Source organism: Schistocerca piceifrons, chromosome 3 (assembly GCF_021461385.2).
Source record: "Schistocerca piceifrons isolate TAMUIC-IGC-003096 chromosome 3, iqSchPice1.1, whole genome shotgun sequence".
NCBI lineage: Eukaryota > Metazoa > Arthropoda > Insecta > Orthoptera > Acrididae > Schistocerca > Schistocerca piceifrons.
In genome coordinates, this window is record NC_060140.1 from 714,265,106 (window position 1) to 714,287,445 (window position 22,340).

Sequence of the window (22,340 nt, forward strand, 5' to 3'; positions counted from 1 at the left end):
TGTTTACCACCATAGTTCTTGAGTTAACCTATATAAGTAAATGATACCATTATATATGTCACTTTTTTCATCTAGCTAGCACCAGTATCCCATAGTTCAGTTGACCTGTATACGTCAACTGAAGTACAGGATACAAATTTTATGTATGTCGGTCCTTTCTTCTTCAGTAGTGCTAGTGTAGACTCGAAAAAATTGTGGTGATACTAGTAAAGGAAAGGGAAAAAGAGCAACAACTGCAAAATTTGTATTCTGTACTGCAGCTGACGAACTCATACTTAACACAGAGCAATAAAAATAAAAAACTTACCATATGCAAAAGATGTGAAGAAAAATCACATACCCACATATGGAAGAAACACAAAATCACAAAAAAGCATGCATACAAACACATAAACCCAGAAATTCACATCAAGGAAATGAAATAAAATAATTAAACAAAACTCCACAGAAGAAAACTGCTTAACATAAGAAAATAAAGAATGGTGGCTCAACCCCAAAAAAATCCAAATCAATATTTTAACCATCTCGACCAAGCCTACCCTGTTTCTTAATTATCAGTTACCCACACTCGCACCCCAACCTGAAATTAAGTAACAAATTTTGGAGGATACGTTTGTCCAACACATTTAAGGAGACACTTAAACAGGCAATATGTATTTGGTATACTACATCTCCATGAATATTCATCTAAATGGCTCTGTAGTGTCGAAATGCGCCCCTCCCTACAACAGATTTTATGGCTGACCATTAACCTTCTATACTATTGGTACAAACCCCAGTTGATGAAGATCTGAATTCAGTGTTATGATTGACGACAAGATGCCTTAAACCTCTATCCCCCAAATCCTTATTTGAAGAAAAACCGTCAGAAATTACTACAGAGGCCTCTGTAACATGATCTTTAATTAATTTCACCAACACTTTCTTTGTTCGAGTACAAACTACTTTAAAAACAACATTGTCACATTCTGGACCTGAAATTACAGCCACCTAAACCCATACTCCCACCACAGGTTCCTCCCTGTTGTACTTGGTTTTGCCAAAGTGAGACTCATCGATTTCTACTCTAATACCCACACCCCCTCCCCGCGCCGAAGGCCCCCTATACTGTATATTCCCCACAAACTTCCCTACAAAACGAATACCAGTCTAAAACGGAGGCTCACTCACACGACATTCATGCACACACGACCACACAGGATACCTCAAACATCAACAATGGAAAATTTTTATTTTATCCATAAAGTCCAGTTTCGAATTCTCAAACAATTTTACTCGTCTAATTGAACGAAATAGCCGATCCTTGCTATATCTGTAGATGAATAAATCGTGAGTACGATGTGGAGACACATTTATCAGGCGCGTATGTTCGTTACACTCACTACATCGAACGTAATCAGCAGGAAGACCAGACATTTGCAAAAATCGAACGGTTCCCGACATGTCTATGACCAAAGCCTGCTTTAAGTCTTTCATATTCATGGGAATAGATAAATTCATACCTACAAACGAAAATAAAAAACTAAAAATTCTTCTAAATGAAAAATTACACTTCCAAACAATCTCAAACACACTAGGAATGAAATTAAGTACCGAATGAATTGGAAAGGACCAATTTAAATCAATGCAAACGAAAAAAACACTATACAATGTCTAGCGCTGTCGTTTAAACACACATTCATTTATTTCAATGTACAATAATAGCGCTTATCCACAACAGACAACCGATTCATTATCTCGAAAGTAAAGACATAATATCAATGAGTAACCTAGTATAACATACATAAAGAGGGTAACTTCCGATATTAGCAGACGATGACAGTCAAAACTCTCTTTCCGAGACCTTAACGTGATGTGAAGGCAGTGATCTCCATGGAGGTCACTGGGTCGTGAAGGTCTTTCGACGCCTGTGCTAATTACGCCATTTGAAATGCGTTGTACTCAGAAGGTATTTTTTCAAGAAAGATTAAGAACTTGTGCAGATGATACAGGCTGATTGGCGGAAAAGTGATGATGATCATGATGTCAGCAGCCTTTATATCTTATGTGACGCAAGACAAGACAAACCGCTTCTTTTTATATGATGGTAATGAATCAAGGGGGTTTACAAAGTTCTGTGCTGCTATCGGTCCCGTGGTTGTTGTGAATCATCGTTGATCTCTGGAACTGTATCGTTAGTTGAGGAAAGTACGGAACATTTGTTGGGGGGCTAGACAGAAATTTCTGGTAGTGAGGTCGGACATGTTCTTTCGTTTTCCGATTCTACTCTGTTGCACGTGTCAAAATTAATCATTTGCTGAAAAACATTTGTTTGTGTTTTGTGAGTGTCGTAAATTGGTAGTGACAGCAGAAGACAACACAGCTGATGGACAGAAAAATTAGTTCGCGCAGCTGACCAAAGTATGTGAAATTACTGTTCCTCAAATTAAAGGACTGTAGTAGCAGTATTGAAATATAAAGGGTAACACCGCAAGTGCAGGTACGTGTCCTGTGAAAGTAACAATTTGTAATTTAAGAGTTATAGTCTTTAAAGAGTGATTTTGTTGGGAAGAAGAAAAGGAGTGCGAAGCTTTCAATGAAAATTGCCTGTGAGCTTTATAAATTTCATATTTTCTACATTCTATAGAGACAGTTGTTGACAAGGTTGCCGTGATTAACATACCTTTCTATATATTTTAGGTCATTGGAAAAAATGTGTCTGCAAGGTTGTTTCTCAGTTTTTCGTAAGTTTACTGCTATCGTTAGTGTTACGTAAACACAGTCATAATTTGTTTATTTATTTATTCATTCAGTCATTCATTCAATCAATCATCCTAAAATCTTTCCAGATTGTGGGACACAGAACAAACACAAAACAGTGTGACAACACAGTAAAAATATAGTATCATTTCAGTGTATACATAAAATGCAGTTTTAACCGTAAAAGAACTTGCTCTAATTGTAATAGCTGCTTTGTTTTGTTTTAAGTCTCGTGTATTTCAAATTTTCTGAAAATTCTGCTACTGAATAGAGGCAATGACCATTTTAAGAATGCCCTAGAGGTTATACAAATGTGTGAATGATGATATGATTTTAACCTTATGTGAAAGACTGCTGTAAATTTGTAATCTTCTGTTTATTCTGGAAGTTTTGTAGGAAGATGTTCTCACTGACTGGCCAGAAAGCTTTCCCATTTGTGTTGTATCTTTGTCATGGATATTAAAGTTTTCAGTTATGTTTTTTAAATTCATTTATGTTTTTTAAATTCATTTATGTTTTTTAAATTCATTTATGTTTTTTAAATTCATTTATGTCTTTTAAATTCTTTCTAACGTACAGATTTCTAGTACATACGTTCAGGGAAATGGGAGGACTGACGAGTTTACAATTCTTTTCAGTAGGATGCTATGGAATTGAGCAAAGTAAGCAATTCAGACAGTGCTAAAACTTGCTATAACAGTAATCACAGACTAAAACATATTTTTATTTAGTGTTCCATTTATTTTGTTTGTGTATGCTGTTTAATGTTATTTTGAAGCAGTACGCCTAACAACTTTGTTTCCAGAGAAGATTTAAGTTTTGTTGGAGTTTCACACTGGTGTTGCATGCATCACCTTTTAAACAGAAATTTTGGAGTTGTGTTTTTTGTGTTTATCAATAGTTTATTCCCCAGAAACCATCTGTTTAGCTGTACTGTTGTTTTATTTATACTGTTGTAGCTGACTTAAGGTGTTCCCTGTTATAAGGATGCTTGTGTCATGTGCAAAAGATTTGCTTGTGATCCACTGTTGAGGTCTAAATCGTTATATGCAGGAGAAAGAGGGTTGGCCCAAGAATCAGTCCTTGAGGGACCCCCCCGCCCCTTTCCTGTTTTGTGTTTGTCAGGTACTATGTGAACCAATTTAGAGCAGTGCCTCTAATGCCATATACTTGGAGCCCCAGCAGTGTGTTGTGGTCCGGGATGTCAAAGGCTTTACTTAAGCCTAAAAAAAAAAAATGCCAGTGGCTCTTGGTGTTTTGTCCAGTGTTTGCAGGGCATGGTGTATAAAGTCATAGATTGCACTGAGTGTTGATTTAGTTTTCTTAAATCCATGCTGAATATCAGCAAGAATTTTGTTTTCCTCTAAAAATTACATTAACCTATTATACATTACTTTTTGTATGAAAAGGAAGATTGCTGCTCACTGTAGAACAGAAATGCCAAGTAACAGATCGGCACAACAAAAAGACTGTCACGAATAAGGTTTTGGCCAGAAAGGCCTTTGTCTCACACACACACACACACACACACACACACACACACACACACACACACACGAGACTGCAGTATCTGGCAACTGAAGCTGGCTTCTGGAAATGTGCCTGTCTGAAAAGCTGAATTGACTACATCTGAAGTGAAATGTTTGTAATACATTGCTTTATGATGCATTCTGGAATACTATAAATTCCTGATGAAATTTTCCTAAGAGCTGATGCAACTCAGTTGATTTCATCTGGAGTTGTTCTGCAAACATAGATTGAAGTGGAACAAGACAACACTTTGGTTTCTGTTTCTTCCTGGTATCTGTTTTGTCGCTGATTACTAAATGTCTGCATAATAACACCTGAAAAGATTTGCGATGTGTTGGGATCAGTTACACTGTTGTTCTCATTGTTCAGTGATGTTTGCTTTCTTCTGTATTACTTTCCATATTGCTTGGCTTTTATTTGCTAACTCTGTTATGAACTTACCATTGGCCATTTTTTGCATGGTACAAAACTTTAGTGCATTAAAATGTGTTTCTGAATATAGTTGTTGAGAATGGGAGATGTGTTACGGTTTTTCCTGTATCTAAGCAGTTCTCTCTTCCTCGCACTTGAGATTTAGATATCTTTTGTTGTCCATCTCTTTGCTTTTGGGATTGTGCCTCTTATTACTTGCATTATGATGGGGAATGCAATTACAAAGTATTCTCTGAAGAAGCTAGAGAATTTATCAAACTTTTTGTTGATATCATCTGTTTGTAAAACTTCTTCCCACCTTTCTCCTGGTAATAGGGAAGTTAGTGTTTCTATATTATGTGTTGAAACGTTGTGCTGTTACAGTTCTTCTGTAGTTCTGGGTGGGCAGCAAGTACTTTTGGAGAAGTGAAATCTTGAGCTTCATGATCAGTAAGTTTTGTACTTTATAAATTTTGCGGTACAGCTTGTTTTCACAAATATCTGATCCAGGGCAGTGACAGCAGTTTTTGTGATTCTGTCGTTGTTCTGTCCCTTTTTAAGTTAAACATACCTGCACGTACTCCAGCTTATTTAGGAATGACTCAAAATTTCTATTTGGGGAGTGATAAATACATGCTACAGCTGTATTTGCCTCACAGACTTCAGTGAATGCTAGCTCAGTCGCTTTCTGCATTGATGATGAAACTTATTAATAGATTTATATTTTAGACCTTGCTTGATTAAAATTACGGTACCTCCATTTTTATGTATTTATACAGAAACAAGTTGCTAGTGTGTACCCTGGTATAGAAAAAAAAAAACAATTTGATCATTCTTGCTTGGTAAAAATTTGTCCATAATAATTCATCTGTGTGGGAGCCTAGAGTCTTTGAATTGTTAGTCTGAATCTTTTCTTCCAATGAGCTGTGGCCCACTTGTGCATAAGAGGGAGATGATTGTTTTGGCGAATGGAGAAGATGTGAAGATGTATCAGTTTCCTTTGATATTGTATATCATATCTCTGATTTCTGTACAGTAGTTTTTGGCAGAGCTTGTGAGACATTTTTCTCAAAATTTCACCAACTCAAAGGGTTGCATTTCAGTATTTGGACTGAACATTTTAATATCTGCTCAGCTTCTTGTCCTGATAACAAGCATGCGTGCCCCCTCCCCCCCCCCCTCCCCCTCCCCGCCAAACGCGTGCGCGCGCGCACACACACACACACACACACACACACACACACACACACCACCACCTTGATTCAGTTTTACTATAAAGAACAACAACAAGTCTAATTCTCAGACATGGCATTTTGGCACTGCTTATAAATATGGTAGTAACATTTTGAACTGTATGTGATATTTTGACACTTAGTTGCACACGGTGCCTCTTTGTTACAGAAGAGTCCATGTCACAGGAATATTTACTGTTCTCCAGAATAAAAAAATACTTTATTGCAATATTTTTGGGCCCTATAGGTTTTCCATTATTCTATGTCTCGGCTAGAAGTCAACCCTTAACTTCGAAACTGTTATTAAGCCCCTTCGTTTCAAGCTTTTAGATGTGAGGTTATGGTTCTGCAGTAAGCTATTGACATTTTCAGGAGTTGTGCCACTTTTGATCTGCTGGGATGTAGCCGTGCCCTTTCTTCACCATACAGTATTTCTTATTTGTCTTCTGTTTCAGCTATTGTTTCAGTCCTGCTTTTAGATTTGGCATTTCCAGGTGCAGCAAGATTCTTTAGTAGTAAGCATGCATTCTGTCTGGTGCTTTGTAATGCTTATGTTCTTCAGCCACAGTATCAAGATATTTTTTTCACATTAGTACTCACAAAAGATGACATATGTAAAAGTGCCATGGAGTTGAGTCTTTACCAGGATATGAGGATACATAATTGTGAACTACCCAGGAAATTAACAGAAAAAACTTGGATTAGTTCTATTATGGGTTATGAAAGTGATAGGTTGAACCATTGTGACATTATGACCATGGAGATAAAGCAGGCAGTCACTCAAAACGGATGTGTTATCCATCTTGATTGTATTAATTTTTTGAGATGGCCAGTTTCAGTTGAACATGAACCATCCTCAGATCAGATTGTCTCAGTTACAAGAGTAACCCATCCAACCATCAGCATAACTTACATGCTAAAAGGCAGGTAAAATTTGCTGATATTTGGTTGGGCTACTCTTGCAGCTGAACAATCAGGGGCTACTCTTATGATTAATACAATCAAATCTAAGGACGATTCTTGTTAAATCAAAACTGGTCATTTTAAAAATTGATGCAATCAAGATGCGAAGTAAATCTGTTTAATCCCTGAATATGAGGACTCTTCATGGTTGAAAGTGAAGAATGTAAACTGGTAGTAATAATTAAAAAGTGTCCAGTGAGGAGCAGTGGTCATGGTTGTTTTTCCTTGTGTGTGTTCACTTTATTACAAATATTTGAAGATATATATATACTAATTAAACATTATTTCATTGTAGTTTTCGTACAACACAGACTACAGATATTTTTTATTCAAACTCTTGGACTTCTTTTGTCATCAGTCTTCTGACTAGTTTGATGTGGCCCATCACGATTTCCTCTCCTGAGCAACCCCTTCATCTCTGAGTAGCACTTTCAACCTATGTCCTCAATTATTTGCTGGATGTATTCCTATCTCTGTCTTCCTCTACAGTTTTTGCCCTGTATACAGCTCCCTCTAGTACCATGGAAGTTATTCTCTCATGTCTTGACAGATGTCCTATCATCCTGTCCCTTCTTCTTATCAGTGTTTTCCACTTATTCCTTTCCTCTCCAATTCTGCGCAGAATCACCTGTCTGTCTCTATTACGTACGCTTTTGTAAATACTTGCTGTGAAGCACAGAGCACGGATATGGAGCATCACTGTGTAAGGGTAGTTGGTCAGCACCACTCCTCTTCCTGCGGCAGACAGTAGCAAGACTGGGCTTGCTAACTCCTTTTCTTACAACCGCCTTCTATAAACTGCCAAATGCATGCATAATACACACAACTGGCTCTATCTTGACACCATGACAGACTTTGGGAATGGGTGAATTTCATTATGAACATTATTGGCTCAGCTTTTGACTGATTTCCTCCCACATCCATACTGTTCTTCATTGCTGCTTGAGCTGCTCTTATTGCAGATACAGTTTGTCATGCTAGATGGCAATGGGGTGGTTTAAGCTGTCTTCCTAAATTTAATAGCTGCAATAGCTTCATGAGACTTCAGTCTCTTTCCCCTTCTTAATCATCCAACAGATACTTGTGTTGCTACAAGAAATAGAGCTTCTTTGCAAAGGGACGACGACGACGACGATGATGATGGTATATTGTATAGTTTTAACAGAAGAGCCAAAATTTTAGGTAGACACCAAAGTAACTTATACTTGCATATTTTTATCTGAAATTATTAACTTTTATATTTACAAAGAATAACTTCAGAGGAGTGAAAACCCTGTAAAAGTGCCCAAAAATGTTAACTTTCTACCTTAAACTATAAGGCAGTGCCAAAATCTCAGAAAAGATGAGCAAAGAATTAAAAAAAAACATGTGTATCAGGTGCTTCTCTAATTGTTTGTGTCGGTCTCAACATTAAAACCTGCCAGAAACAGTTAAATTTCAACCCTTGCACTAATAACTTTTTCAAACTATTACAATACTATGAAAGGAAAGTTGTGACTCGCCACATAGTGGATATGCTGGGAGGCAAATAGGCACAACAAAAAGACTTTCACAAATAAGCTTTCAGCCAGCAAGGCCTTCGTCGAAACTAAAACAGATGCCACGCGCGCGCGCGCACACACACACACACACACACACACACACACACACACACACACACACACACACACACACACACACACACGCGCGCGTGCGCGGAAACGCAAACGTAGCTTGGCCAGAGACTGCAGTTTTTGTGTGTGTGTGTGTGTGTGTGTGTGTGTGTGTGTGAAGCCCTTGTTGGCTGAGAGCTTACTTGTGACAGTCTTTTTGTTGTGCCCGTCTGTGACTCAGCATCTCCACTATATGTTGAGTAGCAACTTTCCTTTCATAATATTGTTACAGTTCGTCCTGGATTTTCCGTTGTTTGATTTTCAAACTGTTAATAAGATATGCATCTGTTGACTAGTGTTGTGGTGCTGTAATTGAATGTTGCTCTCAGTTCAGTCCAAACATTCACGGTAGTAGAAAATTAAGTTACTCCTATTCTCTGTAATGTGGCAGTATATGCGCACTATCAAAATTGGAACACATAATGCTGTGACACGGTGGTGCTAGAACATAAACATGGCAACACGATTGGAAAGCATAAATCATTTATTAATGTGGATATTTTACAGTAAATGTAGTTTGCTGTGTGGCATATGATATCCCATTCCTGATAAAATTCAGGGTCCAAATAACTTTGCTGTCTCTGGCAGTTTTTAATAGTTACTTGGACTGAAAATAACCTAGACACTTATAGTTAACTGCTCATATTGCTTCATCAGTAGCAACTGTTATGTCGGAACAATAGTCGCTGTAAGGACTTAAAAACTGTCTGTAGAAGAACTGGAACAGTAGTAGCTTTGGAATGGAACTGCTGAAACTGTAATCTGTAACTGAATTGTAATCTATAACTGAATTGCAGGAAATGTACTCAGTAACTGTGTGATGGGGACTGAGCTCTGTAAATGAATATCGGGAATTGAATGAGTGTCAGGTGTGCATTGTCTTTTGTGCCTGTTGAGAACATCTCCATCTGTGCCTATATTTCTTAGAAGTGAAGTAGCCCGTGGTTGACAGTGCTCTCAAAGGCACTAGCAACACTATCAGCCGATAGATTTGATATGCACGGTGAACATGGTGGGGCAGCAGCAGATAGTCGTGATTAGCAAGTGCCATCTGGAGATTGCCGCTTGATACTGGAAGGCACCTGGCGAGTGATGTGTCCGAGTGCTGGTGACCTCTTGTGGTGTTACTCTGTACCTCTTGAGCTATGTAGGCGCCAACTGGATATTGAAGTTCTAATGTTTACTTATAAATTTCATTCAAAGTACCACAATTTTTTTTTGATGAAGTATGTTTTTTGTTGCAGGATGAATGCTGCTAGGGCAGCCCAGAAAGTCTGTAGGCTAAATGTGAATGGTACCACGGGTAAGTGTATTTATCGAATAAAAATATGTATTAATGCTGTGTAGGTAATGAAATTCGGTTTAAACATCATAGCTTAAAACTGGTGGATTATATTCTCATGCAAATAGTGCTTTTATTCTGCCTTAGCTTGAATTAATATGACATTAACATGTGGAAATTGTAGAAATGAGGTGTTTTGTTTTTTTGAGGTAGCTGCAGAGGGAGAGCGACAGTCTGTAAAGATCATTGGCACAAGCATAGCAAGAAAATATGAAATATTCACTTTTCAACATGTAGAGAACAATATTAACATGGGATACTGAATTTTGGTACTTCATTGCATTTGTTTACACAACTGACACATTTATTTGTATCTGTTGTTTGCTTCTGTGTTTTTCATGTATTTGTCCTTTGGGAGTATTCAGTTAAGCTTTGTTCATTGTCATGGGATGTAGCATCACTGTCTGCAGCTGGACTGAGCCAAGAAGACATGTCACTCTGATACTATCCATGATATACCTTAATTATTTTCTTGTACGGTCACCTTAATTCAAGTTTCTTGATGTAGTGGACCTGCTAAGCAGTGCCACCAATTCTTGCTATCTTCTTCTTCATCTACAGGGGGTCGAGGGCTGGAAGAGAGCTTTGAACTTTTCAAGCTACTAAATGATGTAAACATCTTCCAGTAACTGTTTGCTGTATTTCATCTCCAATATATATCAACATTTACCACAGTGGGTGTACAGATTCTTGTGAATCGATAGAACAGATTGCCATCTCCAAATAGGTTCTTAGAACAGAATAGAATAGAGCAGAATAGAATGGAATGAAATTTCTCTTAAGCTTCTTTCAACTGTTTTTGGGTGTTGATTGTCGGCAGCACCTCTTGTTCTGTGCCTCCAGAACAGCACAAAAGTTTACTTAAATACTGTACAAACAACATTTTTACATGAACAGCTTCCATTGGCTTGAGAGGAAGAAGTGTAACATGTTATTCTGAATGTACAGCACATCACACCACAGTTTCTTCTCAAATTCTATTGAGAATAATTTCAAGTTTGCTCTTACAGTATATTTAATGTTCTCCATATTTATAGGGAAAGACTCCTCCACCTAATAACTCTTAAATTCTTCCACATTACACTAAAAGACATAATATATCCATAACTATTACGATTGTCTTATACTTTCACAAATCCTTTATGCATTAGCTTACTCTTATCAGAGACAGTGTGCGTCTTTTAGACTAATTTCACTTCTGATTTGTTAAACAAGTTAATAGCGCACAACACTCATACTGGTGACAACACTAATTCCATCTACTGCAGCCAAACATGAATGTTACACTATTTCGTTTTCACTCAGCTGTTACCGTATCACAGTCCCCTTTATGAATAATGTTTGCTTCCTTCCTTTACTCCCCTGCCTCCGTCCCCCACCTCCTGCTCCTCGTTTATGTGACATCACTCAAATGTATTTTAGATCACAATACAAATGATCCTTTAGCTTACCACACAAAAAAATACTGTCTGTGCCAGTATGTCTTTGTCTGCTACTGTGGATTGCTTGTAACATCTCTCAGCTTTACCTGCGAAAACAGGTTGTAGTTACCACAATGTGAATTTGAAGCCATTTTGACTATTTTTTGACTGTGACTGTCTCAAGAAATATGTAAAGGTTTTTTTAAATTACCGCTACCAGTCACAAACTTTGTCAACTATTGCATTACTTATTTATTTAGCGACATGTTTCGAGGACTATACCTTATCTTCAGGCTAAATGGCATTACAAAAACAACTTTACAATAAAGTCTTACTGATGTTACATAGTCTTTTCGTAAATGCTGTGGTCATCTTCGTTCTTCTGGCGTGGCAGTCTCGTTGTGATGTGTTGAGGTGTTTCCATTTCCGTGGCTCTCTTGGTCACTGTTCACAAATTGTCACTAACATAGCAGTAACTTGGAAACATGATCACAAACAGTTCTGTAGTGCATTGGACCGCCATCTTGTCCACTGCACTACAGAACTATCCATCCGCACATGCGAATGGATGTGTGTGTGTGTGTGTGTGTGTGTGTGTGTGTGTGTGTGTGTGTGTGTGTGTGTATATACCTGTCCTTTTTTCCCCTAAGTTAAGTCTTTCCGCTCCCGGGATTGGAATGACTCCTTACCCTCTCCCTTATAACCCACATCCTTTCGTCTTTCCCTCTCCTTCCCTCTTTCCTGATGAAGCAACCTTGGGTTGCGAAAGCTTGAAATTTGTGTGTGTGTGTTTGTGTGTTTTTTATTGTGTCTATCTAACAGCGCTTTCTCGTTTGGTAAGTTACAGCATCTTTGTTTTTTATGTAATTCATGTGATTCTGTCGGTAAGTTACAGCATCTTTGTTTTTTTTATATATATTTTATGTAATTCATGTGATTCTGTCTTTATAAGTGGCCATTTAAATGATTTTAACACTTGTTCCTCAATAAAATTGACAGGGGATAATCCTGTAGGCATGTGTGGTAGTTTGTTTGTGAGTCATCTGAGACTAAGTGATATGTTTCTCAGAACAATATGTTCTACACAGTCGCCTTATCTGTTTTGTTACTCATCCACGAGGGTTGGATTGAGGAAATACTCATATGTTTGACACCTTCCCATGCTAGAAATTGCTTAAAACTATTACTTGAGATCTATTACTTATCTGTTAACAACCGACGAGGTTTCCATGTATCAGAAAAGTATTCTTTCAAACAGTTTATTACAATAGTCTTATTTGCTTGTTTAATTGGGTGTAGTTTTACATATTTAGACCAGAATTCAACAAGGACAAAATATAAATGGCTGATCTTCTACCTTCAGGCAATTGACCAACAAATCTGTTAGTTAAATCGTGTAAAGCCTTCAGTATTATAATGTACAGTTTATGTGATACATTCATGTTATCTTCTTAAACTGTTTGACCAACGCGCCATGTTCTTAACACTCTTCTGCTTAAATTTTTGAAATAATAAAGTTTATTTATATGTTGAAATCACTTATGTATTCCAAAATGTACATATCCTTTATGGATAAAGCATAATAAATCATTTTCTGTACCTTTTGTTAATTTCCATAATAAAACATCTTTGCCTAGTGTCTGTAGAAATTTTTCATCTGACAGTAATTGTATTTGGTTACATCGATGTAGCTTACCTCTAAAATATTCATCTGCCTTTACGTCTTCTTTTATCCTTAAGGCTAACCTCCACACTTAATCATTGGTATAACTTAGAGGTAGAAAATGTATTGATAAAATAATGGCTGGTCCTCCTGTTCTAGTTATTTTGTTCATGCAAAATGACAGTTGTTGTGACAATGCATCCAGCACTTATTTTGTAAACTCTTTATGTACACGATTTGTATTTGGTATCCCTAAGGAAACAATACCCATCGCATTAATTGGCTATGCAATAACCTACTTTCCACAAGGAATGCTAACGTTTAATGATCTGTATCTATGGTTATTTCAGAGCACCAAATCAACAATTGAAATTTTTGTATGCTGCATACAATAGCCAGCAGTTCTTTTTCAGTTGCAGTATAGTTGATATCATGTTTATTTGAACTTTTACTCGGAATGCAATGGTTTTATATTTGTCTATCTCAGGATACCATTCACCTTGAAAATAGTTCTCATGTTATACCGTGTTCAGAAGCATCTGTAGCTAATTTAAATGCTTCATTCATTACGGGATGTTTTAATATTGGAGTGTTTACTAGAGGTGACTTAGTGTTTTGAAAAGTCCCCAAAGTCCCTTCCTTCCGTAACCACTTAGATCTTTGCTTTAACGTGACAATTGTCTAGGATTGTTCTTAGGTTGACCTTGTATATAGTGACGGGAAAATCTGACAACCCTTGGAAAGATAGTGTTTTACAATTTTTGGTTCTAGGCATTCTCTAATTCCCTTCATTCTCTCCAGATCTGGCCTTATCCCATGATTCCTACTGGATACCATGGAAAACTTCAGTTCCTCTGTTTCGTAATGGAATACATAAGTTGTGTGTTTCACCACAAAGTTCATTTTTTACTGGCTCTGTGTGTGTGATAATACTCTTAACATTCTTTCATGGTGTACTTATGACATAATATTTTTTGTAACTAGTTGTTATTACTTCTACTTACATAGTATGCTATTTATTAAACTATTCCGTATTTCTTTATTTAGTGTCAGGAGAAGGGGCAACAGAGGAAGAAGCAAGAGAGAATGTCCTTAAAAAAGTTAAAGAAATGGTCCGTCATTCGCCTGTTTCTCCGTGTGGCGAGATGCTATCAGTGGATATGAACTCAACAAACTTAGGGTAAGTGTAATGAACGTAGAAGCCAACATGATCTAAATACTTAGGAAACAGCAATCATTGTGGGGAGTGATTTTTGCTGTAGCTGTCGGGAAAATAAGAAAGTGAAGGTGCAACATTTACATAGGAAGAAAATGGAATCAAGAGGTCTCACTCAGAACATAGTTTGAAGATACTGATGCAATGGAGAGGGATGCAATGTGTAGTAAAACTGGAAGTTGACATAGTGTGGAAGATGAAATTTAAAATACTAAAGTTAATGAAATACAAATGGAAAAATTAGTGTTCTGTTTCTTCAAAAGTCAAACAAAGGCCAGATATGAAATTTGTCGACAACTTCACAAAATGAGGGGAAAAAATTGGGCAAAGGGAGTGCAGAGGTCTAGAGCATTGGAAGCCAAAAAAAGAGATTAACAAGAATTAGTGTAGCTGAAGACATTATCAACTACACTTTACACTTTTTTCCTCCATCTCCATATTACCAGAAAAATGAACAGCAGTTCATAAAGTAAAGGGTACCTTAAACATATGAATGTCTTTTCCTGATCTACTTCCCAGTTTTTGAGTTTTAAGTACACAAATTTTGTTTTCTACCTTCTCTTTGTACAATTCAAACTGTTCATGAGATACAGCATACCGAAGTGGATATGCAAGTACATATTTGACAAGACTAATATCATGCAGAAGGAAAATCTGTTTTCCAGTAACAACTCCCCAGATGTTGCATTAGCCGACTCAGTAAAGTTAACCAGCTTTAAATTATGTAAAACAAGTACAGATGAGGCAGCTAAACACCTAAAATACAGTGTTTCTATAAGTAAGTCATTCATTTTCAAAGTTCTGTATTTTACAAAATATCACATACACAAATATGATTGATGCTTGTATAGACCATAAAGTCATGGAGTTTACTTTGTGTCCACCAGTTGTCATTGCCTTGACAAAATGGTGACAAAGCTACAGGATCAACATTTCATCTCAGAGCTGAAGCAACCTTCCATTTATCTGTAACAATTAATCAGCAAATATGAGAGTGTGGTACTGATAATCCTCATGAAATTGTTGCGCATATTGAGATGTGCTGAAGGTTAAAGTTACCTGTGCAGTGTTGTGGACAAAGCTGTATAGGCTATTTTTCTTCTGTGGAAGTGTCTGTCACAGGTACCTCATACATTGCTACAAAACCACAACTAACTGCTGATTCAGAGAACTAAATCTTCCAACCAGATGCACCCCCCTTACCCGTCCTCCATTGGAGCATAAATGTTTGTTGCTACCTGAATGACTAACTTCTGCATCCCTGGATTGGGTGTATTGGTGAAGATGATGAGGCTCTGTTCCTTTGCCCCTCTCTCACCCTAGTCACCTGACTTAATGCTTTGTGACTTTTCCTTTGGCCCCCCAAGGGGCTTGTCACCCTTAGGTGGGTTCATGCTTGGCTACCATGGGGCCCAAGCTTTTGTAGCACCTTTCCCCTTCCATGCTGCATGTCTAGCCTCTTGTTATTCTTTTTCCCCTTCCTTTGGGAACATGTCTGGGATGTTCTTGAGAATGTGTTCTGCATTTTCAGTAGCCTGACATGGGAACAGTCTCTCCATGTTTTTTCTTTCTTCATTCCCCCTTCTCCTATTCTTCCTCCAATTTGGTGTTTGAATTTCCTCTTTTTTTTTCTCTTCTTCTTCTTCCTCCCTGTGTGCTACTGAAGGCTGGCCAACACGTATGACGCGTAATAGGTGATTGGGTAATGCTTCATTCCCAACTCCCGGTTTACAGGTTGGGTTCCCATGTACCTCCTGGCACAGGGCAGGTCCAAGGGAGGGGCAACTGCTTCAGCTGTTACTTTTGCAAATTGCCAATTTGTCCCTCTGTCAGATGTTTGGGAGGTGTCACCTGAGGTGTGAACAATCACGTAAGTCAGATGCACCCCACTCTGAGTGGGTACCCTCAGTTGGAAGGAGCGCACCAACAAAGATCCTGGCGATAATGGGTGATAGTCTCTAAATGAGCCAATCACCTTCATCATTGTCTGTGACTACTAAATATAAACAGAGTGAGACCAATGATTCAAAGACCCTCCCAGCTGCCCCACAGTTGCTCATGGTTTGGCGTGCTGAAGGAGGCCATTCCTTTGCAACAGTAAGTCCATTTCTTATTGAGAAAAGTGTTGATCAAATTGCTGGCCCTGTGAAATCCTTCTCTTGTTTACACAATGGCACTTTGCTTTTGGAGACTACACTGATTCTTAAGCATAACAGTTGCTTGCAGCTTTGCTCCTTAATGACTATCTTGTTCATGTTGAGGCGCATCAAATGCTGAAGTCTTTGAATGCTGTTATTTACACTAGGTCGCTAGATGCTCTGACTGAGGCAGAAATTCAAGTGTACCTCTCTCATTGGGGTGTCATTCCAGCCCATCGGGTGACGAAAAAGGTAGCTGCATCTTTAGTGCCCACATGAACTCTTTTTCTCGCATTTCATAGAGTAATGATTCCATCAAAGATCAAAGCAGGCTATGAAGTTATTACTGTCAGACCCAATGCACTGCACCCAGTATCATTGTTACTAAACTCAAATGTCCTGTTGACACCTGGTCATATGTGTAACTGGTGGTTGGGATGCTCATGAGGGCAATTGTCTCCATCTTCCTCCCTGCTGTATCAATTGCAATGGCAACCACGCAGCCTCCTCCTGATATTGTCCCATGTATCTCAATGAGTGGGCCATCCAGGAGATCCAAGTGAAGGAGAAAGTGCCATACCCCGTCACTCAAGTTGTTGGCTAGTCGGAAACCATGAATTTAACCTCTGGCACTTACAGTGCTGTTCTTGCTACATCTCGCTCCACAAAGGACATAGCCCTGCAGATATGCAACCTCAAATTCAGCACCATGGTTGTAAAGTCATCCAGTGTCACAGTAGCATCTCCGTCTCCTCTTCCTCCAACTGTGCAAGAAGCCAGCAGACTTTCACCTCATGGGGTGAAGTCATGTGCTACACAACCGGCTGGCCGGCAAGGACAGAAGGAATGCCTCTTCAAAGACTTTATGTCCCTCCAGCCAATGAACATCTGAACTGTCATCTGCCACTCGCAAAGGCTCTAAGAAATCAAACTAAAACGAATGGTCTTCTCCTTCCCCGACTCAACGATCTTCTTTAGTGGTTTTGACATGTGATACCCTCACCCAGCCGACTTCAGTGTCACCGGTGTGCATTGCCAACCATTTTTCTGCCCTGGATGCTGCAGACCGACAGAGGGAGAATGCCGATGCCTCTGTAGATCTCGTGGAATGCGATCCTCTAGCTTCTGCACTCCGTAGCAGTGAGTCTTTGAAGGCTGGCACTCAACAACCGTCCCCTATGGGTCCGGGGGTTAGAATAGGCCCGGGTATTCCTGCCTGTCGTACGAGGTGACTAAAAGGAGTTCCACATGTTTTGGCCTTTGTGTGATGATCCCCTCTAGGGTTTGACCTCTGTTCCTCAAAATTTTCCCAAAGAGCGAGCCAATTGGGGAAGGGCACCTTACAAGGTGCATCTTGTCCATTGTGCATTGAGATTTTTAGCCTACTTTCTTGTTGTCGCATTGCAGTCCTGCCCATTTTCCAGCTCTTGGGCGAGGACACCTTCCGGGGTGTATTTTCCACCATGCACTAAGCAGTGTCGATTTCTGCCTTGACGATGACCATGGACTTCTTTGCACCTTATATCCAGCACGGTACCCAGTGCGTGTGGTGGTGCCACCATGTACCCTGTTGGTTGTAGCCCCTGACAACACAGGGATCGCTCTGCTGATGCCTGCGCCGTTAACTCCCCACGTATGCCAAGGGATAGATGCCCATCCCCGTGGGGCATCGGGACTCCCGGAAATGGCCAACCTGCCAGGTGGCCTTTGCTGCGTCTGGGTGGCGCCCATGGGAAGGGCCTTTGGTCGGAGTGGGTGGCATCAGGACGGATGACATGCGATGAAGCGTAATCCATCAATGGTGAAACACCAGCAGTCTCTAAGCAATCATGAGCTCAATTCAACACACAGAAGTATGACCCCAAATCTTTCCCCTCCCTGGCCACTCCATGGGAGGATCGTCAGGCTAAGGACGGCAGCGGATCTTATTCTCCATGGTACCTTGTATGTTAGAGAGCTGATGGGGAATCTTTCTTGATGATGAAGCCTCAGTATTTTGTTGAGCATTTAGGGGACAAGTTAGGGGGTGTGGAGGGTTTGTCCAAAATGAGATCTGGGCCAGTCTTGATCAAAACAGCATCCTCTGCACAGTCATGGGAGTGACTCGCTTGTGACAAGCTAGCAGATGTTTCTATATCCATCACACACCATAAGAGCTTAAATATGGTCCAGGGTATCATATTTCACAGAGACCTTCTTATGCAGTCCGAGGATGAGCTGCGTGCCAATTCAGAGCAGTGAGGTGTACATTTCGTCCAGCGTGTCCACCAGGGTCAGAAGGATAATCAGGTTGCCACCGGTGCCTTCATCTTGGCCTTTGAGGGTGATACATTGCCCGAGAAGGTCAAGGTGATGGTCTACTGGTGTGATGTAAAGCCCTATATCCCTCCCCCGATGCAGTGCTTTAAGTGCTGGAAGTTAGGCCATATGTCTTCCCGCTGTACTTCCAGTGTCACATGCCGAGATTGCGAACACCCATCACATCCCAATACTCCCTGTGCTCCGCCTCCCATCTGTGTCAACTGCAGAGAGCACCATTTGCCTTGCTTGACTGGCTCCAGGACTCTCCAGAAAGAAGGGAAAATCATGGAGTACAAGGCCCTGGACTGACTGACCTACACCGAGGCTAAGAGAAAATTTGAATGCCTTCATCCTGTGCATATGACATCATCTTAAGCTGCCACTACAGCAGTTGTGGCACCATCAGCTCCGCCAATCCAGGTCACCCCTCAGAGCCGGAAGACTACACCTGCCCCCTTGATGGTGGGGAGCACTTCCCTCCCTGTTCCTCCTGCACCACCCCTTTCGGGAGCAACACCCCCCCCCCCCCCCACCCCAACTGTTGGGGATGTTCGTCCCCACTTCTAAGCCGGAGAAGCGTACGTCTTCTTTGGCTTCTCTCGCTAGGAAGAGGTCCCTTGGGTCACTCCCTCCCAGGTTTCTTCTAGTGGGAAAGACAATCCCTGCCAGTGACTGAAGAGCCCAAAAGCAGCTGGTCGTAGAGCTTCACGCTCATCCTCAGTCCCAGAGATTGAGCCAGTGAAGTCCTTCCATCCAGGGAAACCCAAGGAGCAGCGAGAGAAATCCAAAATGAAAACCACTAAGACCAAGGAATTTGCGATGGCACCTACACCACCGCTACCTACAAGCTCTGCGGCTGAGGATGGGATGGAGATTTTGGCGTCCGCTGAGGACCTAGGTCTTGCCAGACACGCCGACACAATGGATATAGACTGCTCAGGCAATAAATCGGTGGTAGCAGGTGACTGAGACGCAAACAGCCTCATTGAATGTGTCATGTCCCAGTCTCATGATATCACCCTCCAGTGGAATTGCGGCAGTTTTTTCCACCTCCTGGCTGAGCTGCGGCAACTGTTAAGCTGTACACCTGCTATCTGCATTGTCCTCCAGGAAACCTGGTTCCTAGCAATGCGGACCCCTGCCCTCCGTGGCTGTAAGGAATATTACAGGAACCGTAGTGACTATAATTGAGTGTCAGGTGGAGTTTATGTTTATCACCTAAACTCGGTCGGTAGTGAACATGTGCCCCTTCAAACCTGTCTTGAAGCTGTGGTTGTCAGAATAAGGACGACGCAGGGAATAACTGTCTGCAATGTATATCTTCCTCCAGATGGTGCACTACCCCTGAATGTATTAGCTGCACCGATTGATCAACTCCCTAAACCTTTCCTACTTCTGGGAGATTTTAATGCCCATTTTTTTTGGGGTGGTACCGTGCTTACTGGCCAAGGCAGAGATGTCGAAACTTCACTGTCACAATTTGACCTCTGCCTCTTAAATACGGGGGCTGCCACACTTTTTAGTGTGGCTCATGGTAGTTACTTGGCCATTGATTTATCAGTTTGCAGCCCAGGACTTCTCGCATCTATCCACTGGAGAGCACATGATGACCTGTGTGGTAGTGACCACATCCCCATCTTCCTGTCACTGCCCCAGCATCAGACACTCGGTTGCCTGCCCAGATGGGCTTTGAACAAGGCAGACTTGGGGAACTTTCACCTCTGCTGTCACCACTGAATCTCCCCCACATGGTAACATCGATTTGGTGGTTGAGCAGGTGACTAGCACAATAGTTTCTGCAGAAGAAAATGCGATCCCTTGCTCTTCTGCGTGCCCGAGGTGTAAGGCAGTCCCTTGGTGGTCACTGGAAGGTGCTGAAGCAATTAAGGAGTGTCGGCGAGCTCTACAGCGGCATAAGTGGCACCCTTCCTTGGAGCAACTCATAGCCTTTAAACGGCTCTGCGCCAATGTTCGCTAACTTATCAGACAGCGGAAGAAGGAGTGTTGGGAGAGATGCATCTCCACCATTGAGTGCCACACATCACTTTCTTAAGTCTGGGCAAAGATCAAACGTCTTTTCAGGTACCAGGCCCCAACAGCTGTCCCCGGTGTTAAAATGGCGAGTTATGTACCGACGCAAATGCGATTGATGAGCCTCTGCGTTGGAGAACTACACTCCCCCTCCCAGCCTTTTGCACACGCAAACGGAGGCTGGAAGGGAAAGTCCTGTCATTCACTACATGCGGTGTATGTGATTAAACATCTCTCATCTGACTACAATCGACATCTTCTCTTCACCTACAACCGGCTCTGGTCTGATGGCGTCTGTCCATTGCAATTGCGGGAGAGCACCATCATTCCGGTGCTCAAACCCGGTAAAAACCCACTTGATGTGGATAGTTATTGGGACATCAGCCTCACCAACGTCCTTTGTAAGCTGCTGGAATCTATGGTATGTCGGCGGTTGGGTTGGGTCCTGGAGTCACGTGGCTTGCTGTCTCCATGTCAGGGTGGCTTCCGCCAGGGTCGCTCTACCATTGGTAATCATGTGTCCATCGAGTCTGCCATCCACACGACCTTTTCCAGGCAGCATCTGATTGCCATCCTTTTTTACTTATGTTAAGCATACGACATGACTTGGTGACATCATAACCTTGTGACATGGTATGAGTAGGGTCTCCGGGGACCACTCCCGATTTTTATCAAAAACTTCCTGTCGCTCTGTACTTTCCATGTCCAAGTTGGTGACTCCCATAGTTCCATCCGTATCCAGGAGAATGGAGTCCTGCAGGGCTCTGTATTGAGTGTCTCTCTATTTTTAGTGACCATTAAAGGCTTCCAGTTTTCAGCCACAAAGTCGTCAGTCATGCACTTCTGTTGGCATCATACCGTTTATCTGGAACCCGCACGTTACCTTAATGACAATCCACTCACTGTAGTGGAGACATATCAATTCCTAGGACTGGTTTTCGACACTTTATTGACTTGGCTCCTTCATCTTGGTCAGCTTAAGCAGAAGTGCTGGCAGCACCTCAATGCCCTCCGTTGGCTGAGAAACACCAATTGGGATGCAGATTGCTGTATGCTGCTGCAGCTCTACAGAGCCCTTGTCCAATCCTGAATTGACTATGGGAGTGTGGTTTATGGTTCGGCAGTGCCTTTAGCATTGCATTTACTCGATCCTGTGCACCACTGTGGGGTTCGATTAGCGACAGGAACTTGTAGGACAAGTCCGGTGACCGGTGTACTGGTGGAGGCTGGTGTCCCTCCACTGCAGATCAGACGTGCACAACTGCTCGCCAGTTACACAGCACACATTCATAGCTCCCCTGAGCATCTGAATTACAGTCTCCTTTTCCTGCCTGCGGCAGTGCATCTGCCGCATCGGTGGCCCAGATTGGGGCTAACGATTGCGGTTCACGTGCGGTCCCTTCTCTCCAAACTGGTGTCCTTCCCTTTACCACCTCTACTTGCGGTCTGGTCACGTAGGCCTCCATGGTGTACGCCTCGGCCGCAGCTTCATCTGGACCTTCTGCATGGCTCTGAGGACTCTGTTAACCCCACCGCTCTCCGCTGTCAGTCACTTCCTCTAGATTCTTGACATGTTTTGGGCCTCTGAAGCGGTATACACCAATGGCACAATGTCTGATGGTCACGTAGGCTTCGCATATGTTCATGGAAGACATATTGAGCGGCACTCCTTGCCAGTTGGGTGCAGTGTTTTCACTGCAG

At 41.2% G+C, this 22,340-nt stretch overlaps 1 protein-coding gene across 6 annotated transcripts in view; it reads left to right on the top strand.

Annotated features, from left to right (window-relative positions):
* The first annotated feature begins 1,837 nt into the window (after nt 1-1,837).
* Nucleotides 1,838-22,340, top strand: part of LOC124789605 (RISC-loading complex subunit tarbp2-like) — a 116,531-nt gene continuing 96,028 nt past the window's right edge. The window contains exons 1-4 of one of the 6 annotated variants that reach the window (XM_047257017.1): nt 1,838-2,479; nt 2,680-2,723; nt 9,772-9,830; nt 14,001-14,133. In XM_047257017.1, the coding sequence (XP_047112973.1) occupies nt 9,773-9,830; nt 14,001-14,133 (191 nt within the window). In that variant the 5' untranslated portion in view covers nt 1,838-2,479; nt 2,680-2,723; nt 9,772. Of the gene's footprint in view, nt 2,480-2,547; nt 2,589-2,679; nt 2,724-9,771; nt 9,831-14,000; nt 14,134-22,340 lie in introns of those variants that run through there. The other 5 variants (XM_047257016.1, XM_047257015.1, XM_047257019.1 and 2 more) reach the window with 5 other exon arrangements.